This window comes from Garra rufa, chromosome 12 (assembly GCF_049309525.1).
Source record: "Garra rufa chromosome 12, GarRuf1.0, whole genome shotgun sequence".
NCBI classification, from domain to species: domain Eukaryota; kingdom Metazoa; phylum Chordata; class Actinopteri; order Cypriniformes; family Cyprinidae; genus Garra; species Garra rufa.
Window position 1 is genome coordinate 33,958,967 of NC_133372.1, and position 20,245 is coordinate 33,979,211.

General features: G+C 36.8%; 1 protein-coding gene across 7 annotated transcripts in view; it reads left to right on the forward strand.

Annotated features, from left to right (window-relative positions):
• Positions 1-20,245, forward strand: part of cadpsb (Ca2+-dependent activator protein for secretion b) — a 106,390-nt gene that overhangs the window by 56,982 nt on the left and 29,163 nt on the right. For all 7 annotated transcript variants that reach the window (XM_073851876.1, XM_073851871.1, XM_073851870.1 and 4 more), the window contains exons 7-11: positions 10,291-10,402; positions 13,062-13,201; positions 13,376-13,442; positions 13,645-13,753; positions 15,382-15,594. In XM_073851876.1, the coding sequence (XP_073707977.1) occupies positions 10,291-10,402; positions 13,062-13,201; positions 13,376-13,442; positions 13,645-13,753; positions 15,382-15,594 (641 nt within the window). The remainder of the gene's footprint in view (positions 1-10,290; positions 10,403-13,061; positions 13,202-13,375; positions 13,443-13,644; positions 13,754-15,381; positions 15,595-20,245) is intronic.

Genomic DNA, 20,245 nt, shown 5'->3' on the forward strand with positions numbered 1-20,245 from the left:
AAAGTTTAAATCTTGCAATTGCAAGTTTATTTTACGCAATGCTGACTTTACAACTCGCATATATGACTCTATATCCCACAATTCTTCCTTTATTCCTCAGAATTGCGACTTTCTTAGAATTGCGAATAGTTTAAATCTCACAATTCAAATTTTTTTCTCTTAATTGCTAGTTTGTATCAGCCAAAAATGACTTTATAACTCGTAACTCAGAGTTTATATCACGCATTTCTGAGGAAAAAAGTCAGAACTGCGAGTTTATATCCTGCAATTCTGACTTTATAACTCGCAGTTGCAAGTTTATATCTCACAACTCTGAGAAGAATGTCAAGTGCGATTTTGTATCACGCAAATCACTCGCAATTGTGAGAAGAAAGGTCAGAATTCTAAGATAAAAAGTCACAATTACTTTTTACATTTTTTTATTCAGTGGTGGAAACGGGCTTCCATAGAAATTTCTTATGCTCACTAAGGCTCCATTTATTTAATACATACATATAGAGCTGTGTATAAATTTCTATACAAATAAAAATGCATACAAATACTTATTTTACCTAATGTTTACTCAGAATTCATACTTCCCATTAATGAAACCATTCTATTGCTAATAACAAGCTACACTTTAGTTATAGGCTCTGTAGATTACCTATGGATCGGATATGGAATCTAATGCATTCTCAGCATGTATTACATTCAAAATGTGGGACAGTTTTCTAACGGCAGTGCAGTTTCAGGTACTGTGTCCTCCAACTAGAACTCTCTTATTTGGCCAAAGGCAGTTACTCAAGGGATGAGCACATGACAAGGTGCTATTTTTGGGCCCTACGTTCCATCATTGGATCAGATGCCAATTTATAACGAGCTAAAGAGCGAGAGGGAGCATGGTAGAGCAAGAAAGAGAGAGAGAGCGAGAAAGAATCAGTGAATATGAGACACAGCCTCCATGTCCCCTCAGAAAAGTAATCAGCTGTGGAGAAACTGATTAGGAGTGCGTATCCCAGCGGAAGGGGGTGAAGGGAAAGCGAGAGAGACAGAGAGCCTCCAGCTCTCCCGAAGAATAATGACGTCACGTGAGAATTAGCATTTAGATTCTATCATCACACACACACACACACACACACACACACACACACACACACACACACCAACCTTCACATGTGTGTGTATGTTTGAGAACGTGCACACACACATACACACTATGTAGCATGCCTTTGACGGGAGTAAAATCTGTTTCACATGCAAGGTCACCTTCTTGCCCCACAAAATGAGGAAAACCAACAATGAAGCATCCTATTCAAGGACATTTCCTGTGTTTTATCCCTTTATGCTTTCTATGCTCTCCTTCTAGGGCTGGGCAATATAGCAAACAAATCAATATAAAGCAAAAAACTAAATAAACCTCTTGTATCCGTTTTTCTTCAGTTTCCTCCGCTTCTGAGTTTATGGCAAAATTTGGCACACTGATAGACGATAGTCTCAACATTATCCATAGCAAGTTTGGAGTCTCTAACTCAAACTCTATAGCGCCACCACTTGTCCAAAGTTTCACTCATGTTTATGCTAATAACTTTTGAACCGTAATAAAATTCTTTTTTCATCTGAATCCTTGGCTCATGCCGAGTCAAATGAACACCAAAATGTAAAAACCGCAAGGTTTATTTTTTTCCCCATTATTTTCAATAGTTCAAAAAACTTGTCCTAGACGGTTTGTCTGATTTTCACCTAATTTGGCTCAGACCATCTTTAGACCTTGCTGGCAAAAAGTTATGTAATTCAAGTTGATTAGTCAAACCGTTCTCGAATAACGTGTGGACGAATTCTACGAAGAGCAAAAACTAGTCTCTTTAGATTTGGTGGAGCATGCCGAGTCAAATTTTCCCATATTAGCCGTTTTGGGTATCGGCCAGTTTGAATTTTGTCATAAAATGCTATATTTTATGAACGCATTGCTGTATCGTTACAAAACTCGCTATGCGTCTTTGGCATCATGTCCTAATGGGACTCAAAAGTTATAATGAAATTTGCAAAAGTGCTAATAACTTTTCAATGTATTAGCCCAGGGTTCCCCAAACTGAGGCCCGGGGGCCGAATGTGGCCCGCCCCTACATTTGGACCGGCCCTCTGAACAATGCCAGAGACATATTTTGAAAATGTAATTTTAAATATGTTTTACTTATATCATGTCGGTATTTGATAATAAAGGTTGGCTTTCAAACTAAAATTTCCCTTAGTTATTAACATAGCCTAGTTATTTGTTAAATTCACCAACAGAATGGTACATTCAACATTAATGTGTCATCGCGATCGAACAGGTGATGCGCGAGCCAGCAAGAAAAATCAGAGCGATGACAAAATGGCTCAATAGCATTTCAGGTGAAACTAGCACTGCTTATGGGACAAGTGCAAAAGCAAGACTTCACTCATCTCCCAGTTACCAAGTTTTTCAGCTGAGAACCAGTTGAAAAGTCTGTGGAAGCGCTGAAAATGCTGAAGGCGGAATTTGACGTGTGATTCAAAAAATACAGTGGACCAACACCAGTAGATGACATTGCACCCCAAATCATCACAGACTGTAGAAACTTAACAGTGGACTTCAAGCAACTTGAGCTATGAGCTTCTCCACACTTCCTCCAGACTCTAGGACCTTGATTTCCAAATAAAATACAAAACTTGCTCTCATCTGAAAAGAAGACTTTGGACCACTGGGCAATAGTCAATCTCTTTTTCTCCTTAGCCCAGATGCCTCTGATGTTGTCTGTGGTTCAGGAATGGCTTAACAAGAGGCTCTTGATGCCTTGACCCCAGCCTCAGTCCACTCCTTGTGAAGTTCACCCAAATTCTTGAATCAGTTTTGCTTGACAAGCCTGTCAAGGCTGCGGTTCTCTCGGTTGGTTGTGCATCACACTTTTTTTTCCCACTCAACTTTCTGTTAACATGCTTGGATGCAGCACTCTGTGAACAGCCAGCTTCTTTGGCAATCAATGTTTGTGGCTTATCCTACTTGTGAAGGGTGTCAATGATCGTCTTCTGGACAACTGTCAGATCAGCAGTCTTCCCCATGATTGTGTAGCCTAGTGAACCAAACTGAGAGACCATGTTGATGGATCAGGTGTTTTGAGTTGATTAGCTGATTGGCATGTCACCATATTCTAAATTGTTGAGATAGCGAATTGGTGGGTTTTTGTTAAATGTGACCCAAATCATCAAAATTAAAAGAACCAAAGACTTAAACTACTTCACGCTGCGTGCATTAAATGTATTTAATACACAAGTTTCACAATTTGAGTTGAATTACTGAAATAAATGAACTTTTCCATTCTAGCATTCTAATTTACTGAGAAGCACCTGTATATCTTTTGAAAAGAAATTATCATTTGTCTGTCTGGTGCATAAAAAAATAATAAACTATTCTAGCATTAAAAGGTATAATAAATACAGGTAAAATCATAATAAAATTAATAATAATAATAATAATAATAATAATAATAATAGTAGTAGTAGTCAGTCTGGCCCATGGAATTTTCTTTTATAAACCGACCCGGCCCCCCATTAAACAAAAGAAAATTATGTGGCCCGCTCAGACCCCTGTATTAGCCTATTGTAATGAGATGATAGTCAACCAAACTTCCTGTCCGCCATTTTGATTTATGTTGAGGACATTTTTTTTAACTCCTCCTAGACTGTTGGTCCGATTTTCACCAAATTTGGCTCAGATCATCTTCTGACCATACTGACCAAAAATTATGGATTTTGTGTCGATATACAAAACTGTTATTGTTTAACACGTCAACCAATTTGCTGGAATGATGCCAAAACTGTGACTGAGGCTGTATCTCTTGACATAATGACACCAATCTTTGTTTGTGTTTTTTTAACCATTGATAATTTGAAAATCTACTTTTCAGAACTTGTTCTAGACCGTTCTTCTGTTTTTACCAAAATCAAGTCAGATCATCTTCAGACTGTGCTGACAAAAAGTTATGGATTTCATGTCGATAGTAGAAACCGCATTTGTTCAGTGCCACAACAAATATAAGGCATGATGCCAAAATGACTCTGAGGCTGTATCTCTGCAAAGCTTTGACATTTTGACACCAAACTTTATTTGTGCTATTGACACCCAACACTGACCACACCACATCAGTTTCGTAACAGCAACACCTACTGGTCAACAGTGATAAATCTTTCAATCATATTAATATTGACTGTATTTGATTGTTCAGTCGTTTTACTTAAAATAATAAATACATCTTTAATTGCTCATTGATGCAGTCAGTCTGAGTGCAACCATTTTACGTCATCGAAATAATGGTGCCCCCCTGATAGTCCAAAATATGTATAAAACGATGTGCATTTTTTTAAATAGCATAAATCTTTCATGGGTTTTTTACTACATATTTCAGTAAAACACAAAATTTACATTAGATTAAGCTATACAAGTCTACCCAGGGTTCCCTTTAACACTTTTCTAAAACACAATATACTGTTTAAAAATTGTACATTTATTGTGAATATTCAGTATATCGCACAGCTCCTTTCCCATATCAAAGCTCCTCTACTCCTCTTTATTCACTCTCCATGATCCTGTTCCATTCTTTTCCTCTTTTTGTGACTTAAATTTTTCCTCCCGCTCTCTCTTTTCTTCGTTCAACTGTAAAGCACTTATCTCTTATAAAAGCCTTATGATTATGAGTCATAGAACTCAGTCTATATTCATGTATTCATGCTGTCACCGCCGGTTGGAAACAGAGAGAATTGGCTCATTTTGGCAAAGCATAACAGCGCTAATGGACACACGAGAATGTGTCACATCAAACAGACATGCTGAAGGAGAGAGATTAAGAGGAGGATGAGATAGCGAAAGAGACAGCAGAATCGACGAGAAAATGAAATTTGACATTCAGATGTACTTCGAAAATGCGATTCAGTCAGCTGTTCAAGAATAAACATATCTTGCGCTGTCCCAAAGGCGCCTTCACAGCATACACACACAGTTCAGCCATGCATGGCCTTGTGCAATGTCAGCAACCTTGCTGACACTCGCCGTTAGCAGTGTTCGAATGCTAACCCATCCGTATCCATGGAAACCAGAAACTAAACAGCTTTCATTCATTAACATAAGACTTTGCTATTATTTTCGATTAATTCAATAATCATCTTCCAACCAGGTGCTAAATTCAAAATAGTGCTCCAGTGTATTTAAATTACGTCTTTGTAATTATTGTATACATCGCCTGAATGCTTTTCATTGATATGGTTTGTTAGGATAGGACAATATTTAGCCAAGATCAAACTATTTGAAAATCTGGAATCTGAAGGTGCAAAAAAATCAAAATATTGAGAAAATTGCCTTTAAAGTTGTCCAAAAAAAAGGTTCTCAGCAGTGCATACTACACATTAAAATTTAAGTTTTGATATATTTACAGTAGGAAATCTACAAAATATATTCATGGAACATGATCTTTTCTTAATATCCTAATGATTTTTAGCATAAAAGAAAAATAGATACGTTTGACCCATGCTATGTATGTTTGCCTATTGCTGCAAATATACCCATGCTATTTAAGACTTGCATTTATAGATTGCATAATTACACTGTTGCTGTCTGCAGAAAGTAATATTGCATCAGCATAGATTTTTGAATGCATTTGCGTCATTACATACAGTAATTTCCATAATTCTTTTAGTGCAGACAGTGTGAAAATCATCAACGGGTGCAATTCATTCTTCATGAATTCCTGCCTTTGTGTTATAAAATATTTAATACCCCTTGTAGGCCCTTAGAAAAATATAGTGGCAAACATTTGGCCAACAAATTTTCCTCAAGCTTGTATTTCCACATGCAAATTACCATATATTAATCACACGTTTGTTGCAAATAAAAGAGTTTTTGCTAATGGTCTCGATCCACCCTCAACCTCCCGGTCGTTATGATATGTTTATCGCCCCCTGGTGTTCATCAAACAGATTGAAGATTGTGCTCACCCGTCGCTCAATCTGCATTTGTCACTTCTCCATGTGATAAATCACACTTCCCACCACACACATAGCAGATTTTTTCCCTCTTGCGCTAGCTTTCCCTTTTGCCCTCTTTTCCTTGCCATCTCTTTTTCACTCTTCCCCTTCTCATTTGACTGCTGCCTCTGAAACGTGCAGCCTGTTTCCACGGCAGCAGATCATGTCACGTGTCTCGGTTTTACTAGGCCAAATCTACCCCTCACCCTGTATGTGTGAGTGTGTGTGCAGGAGAGAGTGTATCTGTGTTTTTTAAGGTAAACGTTTCTATACCGTTGCATCATATCGTTCTGAGATTTTGTGCATTTATTATTTATAATATCAATACTGATCGTTTAAAACACGTCTGTGAGTTATAGTGTTCTCTTACTCTCGCTGAGCCCTGCTACGGTGTGATCTTCTATACACAAGTTTAAGACAGCAAAGCTGCACAGTTATTATATTTCTCCCTTTATGAAGGCTCTATACTGCATACATATGGATTAGTGGCCATAAAGAGGAGGAAAGCATAGAGAGACTGTAACAGGGCTGTTTTCTTTAAGGAATTAGGGAATTGCTTTTACAGAATAATTATAATGAAAAAATAATACAGTACATAATGCTAAAAACGTTTTAGTCGAAGGAACTGTCTCTAAATGGGTTGCCACCCGTCCCTTAAAATACGGAATCGTCCCGTATTTGAGAATGAAATTGCGCGTCCCGTTTTGAATCAATACGGGACGGGTTTTGTCCCGTGTTTTTTATAATTTTTTTTAAAGCTGCGTCTCATGCAAATAATCTCTGCGGTAAAGCCAGCCGCGGTTCAGAAAAACACGGTCAAGCCAGCCGCGATTGATTTTAAGTGTGCGCGCATATTACAGTGATTACGGTAGTTTCAGGAACAGTACAGAGAGAACGCGCTTGCAGAGCGCTTTTCATTTAGACGCCCAGGACTGAGAGATAATACTACAAAATGCTCGTGAATTTTTACTTACTTATTTATTTGCATTTCTGCTTTAATATCCGTTTTATTTATTGGTGTACTTGACGGTTCTTTTCTGAGAAATGGGACATTATTAGACTTTAGAGTAAGTAAAAAAACAAAACAAAAAACAATGATCAGTTCTTATTCAGGACGGCCCATATTATATGCACAACTCATATGAAACCTTTTTACTGCAGCATTTTTGAGATATGGGACATTATTACATTTTAACGGGGTATATAGACCCCATTTCTAAAAAGTATAAAAAAACAATGATCAGTTCTTATTCAGGACGTCCCATATTATATGCACAACTCATATGAAACCTTTTTATTGCAGCATTTTTGAGATGACCCCCCGAATGCGTCCCTTATTTTTGGGTATTAAAAGTGGTAACCCTAGTCTCTATAGCCTCATTGACATACTAAAGTGTAGCATGAACACTGTAAATTGGGAACATCTGGGAAAATCCAAACCAATAAGACCTTGATTCATCTTTGTAACACAAATTATGAAAATTTTTGATGACTTCCACGAGCTTTCTGAACCTGCATAGACAGCATTGTAACTGTCACATTTAAAGGAACACTCCACTTTTTTGGGAAATAGGCTCATTCTCCAACTCCCCCCCCCAGTTAATAAGTTGAGTTTTACCGTTTTGAAATCCATTCAGCCGTTCTCCTGTTCTGGCGATATCACTTTTAGCATAGCTTAGCATAGATCATTGAATCCTATGAGACCAATATAGCATCGCGTTCAAAAATGACCAACGAGTTTTGATATATGTCCTATTTAAAACTTGACTCTTCTGTAGTTATATCGTGTACTAAGACCGGCGGAATATGTAAAGCTGCAATTTTCTAGGCCGATAAGATTAGGAACTACACTCCCATTCCCAGTGGTGTAGTGGTGCCTGGAGAAGTGGGTATACGCTTTATTTTATAAACACCACGCCCCCCCCCCCCCTTATGTAAACCACGTGGGCTCAGAGTACAATTTTTGTCCACATTACTTTCACACTGGTCTAGTAAAAATATGTGGCTTTGTTTCATATTTACAGTGTATACGTTTTTCATTATTTACCTAAAAAGAAAGGAAGTGAAATGTGACAACATGCCCCGTAGGTGGGGTACATTGTAACATTTGAGGGGCACATTGTAACACGACCATATGACAGCTTAAAATCTGATCGAATGAAAAAAATATACACAACAAACTCAAATATTTTGTCAATAAAATACATGTTAACTTTTTCAAATAGAGTAATGACGTTTAAAAAAAGTCAAATTTTGCGTTTGACAATGAACACATTCGCAACCATGCTTTGAACGGCCCTGATCGCAACACACAGCTGTACAGTAGTTCAAAATAATGTGGACAAATTGATGAAACACATTTAGACATTCAGAAAAACACTCCCCTCCCTCCACACACAACTCTCATAGAACACCACACACATAAACCAGCCAAAATGCTTTACATTTCTTGAAATAATAACATCTGAACATTAAACATTGATTGTCAGCCTTTATTCACCTGTTTCTTGTGGTTTCTCATACAAATCCATAAAAGTAATTAGTGTAAATTACATCGCTAATGTCATAGAATAGCATAGATTAATAACAGCGGGGCATATTGTCACACAGTGTTAAAACGTTCCCCATCTGCGCCACTGGAATATAATGGGGGTTAGTGTCTTCTGGTGGTTTGCGAAACTGATAAATAACGAATTGGAGATTAAAATAATAGCATATTTGTCTCATTTTAAATGAATACTTAAAACTGAATTGAAAAGTGTACTGTTATAGTGTTCGTTTATTAAATGCAAGTTAAATTACAGTCGTTTTGTATGTGTAAATGGTGAGTTCTGTGTTGTCCAATCAGATACTGTTACGTAATCACGTAGGGATTAGTTCGCTGTTTTGTTTATATTAGCCAGACGCCAGTATGCTCGCAGGCGCCGATGCTGATGGAAACCCATTTGCACTGGGCAAGAGCATTAATCCCGCTGTTGTAAGTCATATTTTACAAAGTAAAGTTCCTGAAACGGAATAACGTTGTTGTGTTTTGTCCTTCACGCCTCCACGAACATTAAACAACCGGGAGCACAACAGTACTTTAGCCAGAAATTTACTTTTACTATGATAAAATAAATATTCAGCGATATCTTCAAAAGGCTTTTAAATTTTGGCGCGCTTTTTTCTCTCCATATGCTGCTATGGCAAGTAGGAAATTTGGTTAAGCTAGCATGTGTGGAAATATTTAAACCACAAGTGTTAAAACTAACCCCGCGTCAGTTTGTGCCCCGCGCTACACTACTGGGGTGCGGGAGATGGAGCTGGCGCAATCAAAAAGCAAGCCGACGCCACGGTCCTGACTGCAGCATCACTGTCTTTATTGGGTGTTCTTAGTGAATATTTGCATTTATTCACATATGACTGGATGTTGTGGACTCTCATGAATTTGGCTAATGCAGGACACTAATAGTGCACATTAGAGGGGATTTAGAAGTGGGTATACGCAAATCCGCCTGATAAAGAAGTGGGTATACGCCGTATACCTGCGTATACCCTCCACTACACCACTGCAGTGTAATTGTCAAGGAAGTTTGCTGCCGTAATATGGACGCAGCAGGCGCAGTACAAAACAAAAGCACTTTTCCTCAGGTCTGCGACACGCCACTGGACTGTGATAATGAATGGGTACAAAAAGCGTAAATAATAGTGGACTGCGAATGTGCACTTTGGAAATCTTCTTTAGGTTATTTGTTTATTTATTTATTTTCCAAATGTCAGACTTGTCTGTTGTGTCAGAGAATCTGGTACCAGTAATCACCAGAGAATATCCTCGGCTGAAAACGTTTATGTACAAAACGTCAGACGATAGAGATACACTTTACCCACTGGTCTGTCTCTCATGCACTTGACATTCAGTATTAGATTTTTACGACCTTATCAAATGATTTGTTAGCGAACGATTTCATCAGCCCTGCCGTGTAGCCGAATAGCACTGCGGAGATTGTTTTTCTCGCTGATCAAAGTAATACAATGAAAACAAGGGTTGCGAGATGTCCCTGTGCGCAGCGCTTACGCAGTGATAAAGTAATAAAGAGCGGCCGAGTGTCAAGGAGATCTATGATACCTGGAGAAAGCCATATGTTTGCATTCCCATACATCTCCCTACAAAGGAGGGAGGCGCAAGAGTCTCTTGAAGTAAGGCCATAGTGTGTGAGATGGATGAAAATGATGTGGAAAGTAAATAGAAGCCTAAAATCAAGGAAAATCAATGATGTTTGTGAATATGTGTGTTCTCAGTTGGGGAACCCAAGGAGACTTCACCACCACACACCCTCTGCCAGCGGTCAAAGTGAAGCTCTTCACAGAGAGCACAGGGGTCTTGGCCCTGGAGGACAAGGAGCTGGGCCGGGTAACTCTCGAAACTTCTTTTTTTTCTTGTGGCTTTGGACATCTGTCGTTGTGTTGGTTTTTGGGGGGATCATTTGAGGTTACCGTGTTGTAGAAGTAATGTCTTACTTTATAATTCTCCTTTTGACTCATTCTCTTGCTGATTGATGCCTGTGGCTAAAAATCTCCAGTCCCCATGTAAAGAAACAAAAAGCATGGCTTTTAAGTCAAATCCCTGATCTGTTTCTACAGTGAATATTTGTTTTTCTTTTAGAGGTTATATTCCCAAAGAGAAAACAGACTTCTTTTTAATGAGTTTTTGAATTGAATTTGAATTGAACTGACCACGCCACTCAGGATGTTAATTTTCTGTAAAAAATAATTAATTTTGGCTAATTGTGTCTGTTTATTAATTATGTTGTAAGTACAGTTCTGTTAAAACTGTTAAACACAGGCATCACATCAGATCATTTTGCCATACAGAATTACAAATGTCCACACAATAATTATATACAAAATAAGCAATATATATATATATATATATATATATATAAATATAACTAAAAATATATCTAAAACTAATTGTTATATATATTATATAACAATTAGTTTTAGATATATTTTTAGTTATATTTATATATATATTGCTTATTTTAGTTATTGAGTAAATCATAGTGTGCTGTTATAGCGTGGGAAATGGTGTGCTCTTCTGCCATGATCCATAGAATTAATAATAAAAATAAAAAGATACGTACAATACAGTTCAAAAGGTTAGGGCCAGTAGGATTTTTTTTAAATAATACTGATATTTAGCCAGTATGTTGCAAAACTTGTTGCAAAATGTTGCTAAATAATTCTTTTTCAAATAAATGATGTTATTTTAAACATTCTATTCATAAAACAATCTTGTATCATTGTCAAAATTATTAAGTAGCGTGTCATGTGTCACTGAAGACTAAAGTAATAGCTACTAAAAATTCATCTTTGATCAAATAAATGCAGATTTATTTTAAAAACCATTTACCAGAAACAGAATTTACCTATAAACCAATTTGAAAAAATACTGATTTCCCAATTTTAGTCAATTCTTATTTTTACGAAACAATATTAATTCTTAAATCCCAAGAATCGATTAGTCTAGGCTGATTTCAGTTAATGAACGGAACATTATATATCATGTCTCAAAAATCGCAGTAAGCTTTGTTACTTTTGATATAAAACAAAGTCTCTAAATTTCAAATTATGTCCATTTTATTGCAATATTCAAACAATAAAAAAACTTTTTGGCAATGTTTAATGTGGAGTGTAGCACTGTAGCACCTCTGTTCAACAGAAGCGAACATGAACTGATCATCTTCTCCGCTTTACTATCAGTTACAGCACAAAAAAAACATGAATTAAACCTCCGAAGGGATGTTAAAAGAGTACAACTTTCTCATGTAATCGCTCAGTCAGTGTTTTAACCGTGGAAAGACATCAATATAACAGCTTGTAAACAATTTCACATAATGTCACATTTACCTCAGATAAAAACGTATTCAGTGAATATAAACTCATTAGTCAGCTAGAAAAATTTACTCTAGCGACGAGCATTTCGCTTAATATATGCACCATATAACATATTCATTATCATTTTTGCTGTTTTTCAATATTTATGTTTGAATAAATCCGTCAAGGTTTATATTTCAAAAAACGAACTGGAGTAGAAATATAATTATGTTATTGTAAAAGTAGTATTATAACTTTATTATAATAAAAAACTTCATTGAGTGTAAATCGTGAAAATTGTCAATAGCCAGCCCTAATTAATATCATGTTATCAATATAATGTTTCCTCGAAATATGCCCAGAGCTGTGTATATGATATCATGGGTAATGTATAGAGAAAAATATTTTATTTAAACCCAAAGCAATGCAGTTTCATTTTAAATTAAATCCAAATTCGAAATAAAACTTTAATTAGAATTAATGATTTTGAATTTAAAAAAACATTCTACAATCAAGCACTCTGTGGTCCTCTAATTATGACATTGTTAACATGTTTTTTGACCTTGACGGATGCTGGATTGGCATTGGTTTAAAAAATGTGTCTGTGTCTCCATCAAGACTAAAGTAGACAGGCATCTCTAAGCCTTTAACTCTAGCTAAGATTATGCCAACTTATCTGAGAGAGAAAAGAGAGAATAAAAAAGCACAGGAGAGAATACTGGCTCTTCTCTGATAAAGTGCCAAGAGAAGAGCTGTACAGTCTAACTCTCAGTACACAGCCGCATGAGCCAAAATTAATTGAATGTTGAGAATTTCTCCAAAAACGCTGACTGGCAAAGTAATATGTCATTATCAGCTCACACCCAGACTCAGGGATATTTTTCCCAAACCCACACAACCTGTTTATCAGTTTACTGACTGCTTCATGTGTGAAAATGTCTTAGAGTTTCTTGGGCAGACACAGGCTATAGGATTACATGTTAAAGGGATAGTTCAAAGCACTGTCATTCAGTCCTAAAAGAAGGTCATACAGGTTTAGAACAACATTTGAGAGAGATAAATAATCACAGAAGTTTAATTTTGGATGTGCTGTTCTTTTTAATGGTGATAGATTTGTTTCTCACTCAGTGGTTGCTCATTCTGGTGCAATCAGATGGACTAATAATCATGATTCTCTCATGTTGAATAATTAGGTGGTTCTTCACCCAACTCCAAACAGCCCAAAGCAGGCAGAGCTTCACAAGATGGCCGTGACTAAAGCCTGCCCTGATCAAGATCTGAAGATCAAACTTGCCGTACGCATGGACAAACCTCAGAACATGAAGGCTTGTGGGTAAGGAGTTTTGTGGGGACAGGAATACTGAAGATTGCATTCCAAAACAGTATCATGATTTAATGAAAAATTATGCACATTGCTGTTCTCTACTAACTGTGTATGAGACCATGTATGACTTCAAATGAATAAAGTAAAATACTAATGTAACCTATGCTATGGTTATTCTTTTAGGTATTTATGGGCTGTTGGCAAAAATGTTTGGAAACGCTGGAAGAAGCGTTTCTTTGTCTTGGTCCAGGTATATATTTTTATATATTTAAACTGAGTGAGTGAAAAGTTCGGTTTCGGCTTCAATTTGAAGCCTTCTGTTCATAAGTGTCTTTACGAACCATGTGCAATTTTAAGTAGTGCTTATGACACAGATTTAACCTGGAGAACCTAATAGGCTGCATATTGCATATTAAGCATTTTAATACTACTTTTTTGTCTTTCTCTCATAGGTAAGTCAGTATACCTTTGCCATGTGCAGCTACCGAGAGAAGAAGTCAGAACCACAGGAGCTGCTGCAGTTAGATGGCTATACTGTGGACTACACTGACCCACAGCCAGGTAATACTCTCTCATTGACAAATTACTTTTATTTATCAGAGTTACTCACTTTCTCACTTTCTGGCTGACAGATGTTGGTGGAACCTGTCCATAGTTAAAGGGATAGTTCACCTAAAAATTAAAATTATGTCTTTAATTACTCACCCTCATGTCATTCCAAACCCGTAAGACTTTCATTCATCTTCTGAACACAAATTAAAATATTTTTTATGAAATCTGGGAGCTTTCTGACCCTGCATAGACGGCAACACAACTACCACATTCAAGGCTAAACACAGTTAAACCTTTAGAAACTATTAAATAACAGAATTAGCTTGAGCTGTTACACATACATACAGTTAGCCCATGCATGTGCTGAAGTTTGAGTAGCTAATATGACAAGTCAACAGAGCTCTCACAAAAGCTATAGAGAAGCTATAGAGAATAAATTATTGTATTATCTTAGAAAGTCTAGGGCTATATGAAGATTTCCAAGACATTCCTGGAGACACAGCTGGCAGCCTTATTCCTTAGCTTAAAATGTGTTGTACTGGAAAACCTTTGAAAGTGTTGAAGAAAAAAGCACAATATCATAAGATGATTGATTAGAACAACTGAGGAAATACTTGCATTGTACAGCCAAAGACTTTCAAGATGGCCTGATGAAAGGAGGAAAAACAATCCAATGCAGAGTATAAGAAGAACACTAGACAAACATGGCCTTCATATTGAAGCATGTTGCCGAATGCCACTCTTCATCAAGAAGAACAAAAAGGCCAACTTGAACATAAAAAAATAATTTGGATAGCTCTGTGGAGTTCTGGGAGGATGTTTTATGGAGTGATGTGACCAAACTGGAACTTTTTGGGCCCATGGATCAGCGGTATGTCTGGTGCAAAAAAGGCCAAATTTATAAGCAGAAGAACACCATCTCCATCGTCAAACTTGGAGGGCGGCCAGTCCTGTTATTGGATTGTTTTACTGTAGCAGAAAGTGGAAATCATGACTGTGTTAAGGACATCATGAATTCTTCGAAGTATCAGACCATTGACAACAATTGTGATGCCTTTGGTCCATAGACTGAAGCTAACGATCAATAAATTTTCCTGCAGGACAATCAGCCCAAAGTATACATCCAAATCTACTTATGCTTGGTTCAGGGATCAATCATAGAGTGATCTTAAGTGGCCGGTTCAGTCTCCAGATTTAATTCTCATTGAAAATATTTGGTTGAATTTGAAGAAAAAACCAAAGATTATTAGTAATCTGAAAGCTTTTTCAGGTGAGGGATGGGCCAAGATTGCTGTAGAGATGTGACAGAAGCTTCTAAGCACTTCCAAGCAGCGTTTATTGGTGGTTTTAAAGAATAAAAGATTCTGCACCAAATTTGACTTTTGGGGATTTAATCATTTTAAACATGACCGTTTAGAGCCAATTGGATTTTTTTTATTATTTATTCATTCATTCTTAGGTTCTCTGAATTACTCCAATATGTAATAATAAACTTTCTCTTTTTCTTTTTTTTTTTAAATTGTTTTCACAAAATGTTGTTCTCTGCAGCAAAATGTCTTGCACGTCAAGGGGGTTGAATAATTTTGATTGCAACTGTACATCTTTGTTTTGTTTTGTTTTTTGTCTTGTGTGTACAGGTCTGGATGGAGGCCGGGCTTTCTTCAATGCAGTGAAGGAGGGTGACACTGTGATCTTTGCCAGTGACGATGAGCAGGACCGCATCCTATGGGTGCAGGCCATGTATCGAGCTACTGGCCAATCACACAAACCCGTCCCGCCCACCCAGGTCCAGAAACTGAATTCTAAGGGTGGAGCTGCGGCACAGATGGACGCCCCAATCTCTCAGTTCTGTAAGTAAAGCATTTCATTACAATGTCAGTCAGGACAAAAATTCACTGAAGCTGAGATGGCAAGTAAATTAAATAGCAAGGGTTGTTAAGCTTCATCTTTTTTAAATCGGTAATGACTAATGTTTTTTAGGTTATAGCCCCCACAACCACTCACATACAGCGGTCCCCAAGTATATAACTCAGACTAATAATGAATAAATAAATTATGGTGGTTGTTAGATTGAGTTAGTAACTCATAAAGTTATAGTAATGTCACCTTACACTCTCAGCATACTGCACAAGTAGAAGGAAAAGGTAAGACTGAGTGTGTAAAGTGTAAAAATGTGTATATTTTAATGTCCATGTCTTTGTTACTGCCCTTACGTACTCCTGATTAGCTTTAGAATCCGTGTGTAAGACTTTCCAGCTAATAGCTTAAATCATTTAAATTAGTAAACCAATACCAACTCTTTTCTATAAGGTGTAGTTAACCCAAAAATAAACATTATGGCATGTTTTACTCACCCTTGTGTTGTTTGAATCCATATGACTTTCTTTCTTCTGTAGAACACATACATTTTGGTCAATTTTTGGTCAACGTTTTCCTTTCCATTTTTTGTCCTGTTGTGTTCCACAGAAGAAAGTTAGTTCTAGGGGTTTGGAATGACACAAGAATCAGTAAATAATGACAGAATCTTAATTTTTGGGTGAACTGCCCATTAAAGACTTAAATAACACCTCGTTGAATTATGATTCTGCCACAGGTTCTTACCCACCTGTTCAAGTTTTAAACAATAGTACTTTACACTAATAACAAGTCACTTTGAAGAATCTAAATAATAATAGATCCTGCTATTCAGAACGTTGTCTTTTGGTGTGCATCTACTTCAGCATCTGTCCATAGCAATGTCTTATATCACAAAATGTCTCTTGAGGGAACTACATAAGTTCAATTATATATAGCTCACATATACAAAATCTAAAGGTAGAGGTTCTGTGTTGTTTTTCCATTGATTTATTTGTCCTGTTTGTGAATGTTTCTTGTGGTCAGATGATTCCCTCACAAGTTCAGATGCCATTCAATTTTCTCACTTTAAGACAGACCCTCTCCCTTCTGAAACATTATTACACTGTGTAAATGTTTCACCCTCCACCTTAACACACCCCAGGTGGTCTTGAATGGCACAGAGTAGTGGAATATAAAACATGCAATACACACACCCACGAGAAAACATCCCTTTGCTGCAGAAGGTTTTCGCAGATTCTAGAATACTATGAAGGTTCTGATAACAGCTTTTACTCTGATTGCTTGCAAAGTGCATGTATCATAATAGCATAAAAAAGTTAAAGTTAATATTTAAAGGGCAATGGAATCCCTGAGTATTTTTGTTTTGGTAACACTTTACAATAGGGATCACTTTGGAAACATTAGTTTTCATGGTTATTGTTAATACATAAATAATTCATCTTCATTCATAATGCATTGCTACTGTTAATTCATACAACTGTGAAAATGTATTTGTATTTGTAGAAATTAACCTACAGATAAACAAACTGAAATATACAGTTGAAGTCAAAAGTCTGTTGACTTGTTTGTCCTGAACAGTTAAACTGTCCACAGTTCTTCAAAAAACCCTTCAGGTCCCACAAATTCTTTGGTTTTTCAGCATTTTTGTGTATTTGAACCCTTTCCAACTATGATTTTATGATTTTGAGATCCATCTTCTGACACTGAGGGACTCATATGCAGCTATAACAGAAGGTTCAAATGCTCACTGATGCTACAGAAGGAAAAACAATGCATTAAGAGCCGGGGGGTAAAAACTTTTGGAATTTAAAGAGCAGGGTATATGTAACTTATTTTGTCTTCTGGGAAACATGTAAGTATCTTCTGTAGCTTCTAAAGGGCAGTACTAAATGAAAAAAATATGACATTTAGGCAAAATAAGAAAAATGTACACATCTTCATTCTGTTCAAAAGTTTACACCCCCTGGCTCTTAATGCGTCGTTTTTCCTTCTGAAGCATGAGTGAGCGTTTGAACCTTCTGTAATAGTTGCATATGAGTGCCTCAGTTGACCTTAGTGTGGAAAGATGGATCTCAAAATCATACAGTCATTGTTGGAAAGGGTTCAAATGCACTAAAATGATGAAAAACCAAAGAACCTGAAGGCTTTTTCTGAAGAGCAGCAGGCAGTTTAACTGTTCATTTTATGTCAAATATCTTATTCAGGTCAGCACAAAATAAAAAAACTCCAACTGTGTTATTTCATATTAGATATTTTAAAAATACAGAACTTTATTGCAAAGTGTTACCAATGTTTTTATACTTCTGAAAGCAGTGACATTCTAAGGCAGCCTGAATTATTTTATGGCTTAAATGTTAATTAGGGCTGGATTTATTCTCTAAACAGTTTATTTAACTTGTTTATTGGATGCAGAACCTTCATAGAATCAATTTAGAAGCTGATACTGGCATGAAATACACATTTGACCAGCATTCAAATATATGTCTGAAGGTAAGTGTATTTGCCAGTACAGTATAAGTAAATGTTCCAGTGATTTAGACTGTATGAGTGTTTGGGAATTTAGTGCACCTGTGAGAATCCTGTCAAACTCAGCTGCAGCAGAGCACAACGTAATACACCAAAATATAGTCTTTCTTTCTTTCTTTCTTTCTTTCTTTCTTTCTTTCTTTCTTTCTTTCTTTCTTTCTTTCTTTCTTTCACTACTCGATCTGACCACCCACCAGTTCAAACTGCACTATCATGTGGAACACAGGTTGTTGTATTTTACGTTGTGTTTTTTCTTCGTTCATGCTTTGCTTGTACCCTTCTTTAGTCCTGCAGCTGTAGTGGAGTCAGGGTTTTCGTGTCTGCTTTTTCCTTCAGCCTTGTTGCTAGTCTTTATGTTATTCTGGTTTGTCCCTTCTTACCCTGCTGTCTTCTAGCTGGACTCAAGGGTAAGTGCTAACCTGTTAGCTAGCACCAGTCAGATAATCCTAAAACCATTATCTGACCAATGCAACGTACTCTCTTTATCCTTTTTCTCTCGTTCTTTTTCTCCTCCTTTCAAATCTCACTCCTCATGCCTTAGACCAAAGTAGATTATTTTACTTTTCCGTTGGACTTTTTTGATGATGGTTAAAACTACAAACTTTCATTATTCTTGCCAGTTTAGGTTGCATGGAAATTAGTGCGTTTGTACTTATCATTTAGCTAAGTTACTATGGTTTATGATTTGTTTGCATAATTGCCTTCTCTACATAAACATCATTGGCATCACAAGACCCCTCAGAGTAAAGTAGAAGAGGGCTTGTCTTGTCCTATTGGTTATTGACCGAAACAAACTATCTGGTGGCATTTAATAAAAAATATCTGAAAATATGATTGCTAATCTTTTGAGAGTTGAATAATTGGCAGTTAGGTTTGTCGACAGTAACTGCAACAGTGAAGCACTGTACATTTTTGACTACTTGGACTTTACTCTTGAGGGTTCACTTGCCTTTCAACTAATTGCTTTGTTTTTGAACTTGAGCTTCACAAGAGTTGGCAAATATGTAAGTGGAGTATTCTGAATGCTAATGTGAAGGAGCAGGCACTGCCGTCCCTCCTCACCGAGAAATACTCCTAATTATCTTTCGTCCGGTGGAAATGGGCCTCTTCCAAGTAGTCCCTAAACCCAATGTAGAACTTAGCAAAGATATAGTTCATTATTTGCACCTGTGTGTTTGCCCTTATACTGCTTGAGTAGGTGAGCATTTTGATGTCATGTTATCCATTCAGATGCTGATGGAAAGACAAGTTCATTTTCTTCCTTTTTTGATTATTCTCCATTCTTTACAGAGAATGAATTAATTACTTTGTAGCCTCTGTTGGCTTCTTGCTAAAGCCGTGTATTTGCACTAGAACAGTAATGCTAGCCTGTTGGCACGCCACTGAAGTGGCTTGCTTGTCAGTGTGCTCAGCAACCCTTATGAACACACTGAAAATTTCTCCAGTATTGTCAACTTGCAAATGCTAAGAGAAAAATACGGAATGCTAATGGATAGGCAAGCGGAAAATGTTACTGCAATTTCTTTTCTTCCTCTTACCTTTCTTGCATGACATTGGAGAGCACAGTGGAGTGTTCCTGCATGTAAAAGACATCCATTTTCAGAGAAAACTCATATATAAACATTAAAAAAATAATAATATTAATAATAATTCCTAGCCTTATTTGAATGCAGCACAACGGTTTGTGCATAAGCCGATTCAAAACAACTGGAATGTAGAAGTACGCTATTTTAATTAAAGCGTAATTATGAAATGTAAAAATGCAAATGAATAAGGCTAATAAATACTTTAATCCCGTAGGTTTACCCTGTAATTAGAACGACTTATTTCTTCCCTACAATTCCGTGGTTCATATAACTCATTTACCCTTCCGTTTTCTCATTTCTTTCTCATCCTGAGTTGCATAGTTACAGGGCTTCTTTGCCATTCATTCTGATGTTTATTTTTTCCCAACCCATTCAGTTTGTCCGTTGTCTATCTTCTACCTATAGCTAATTTCCTTAGTGAGTTCTTCATCCCTACAATCCCGTGTCTTTTCCTGTGCCTCTGTTCTTTATTTTTTGTCTTCTCTTTTAGTTTAGTCTGCGTCTTTTATATAACTGTAGCAATGCTTTACTC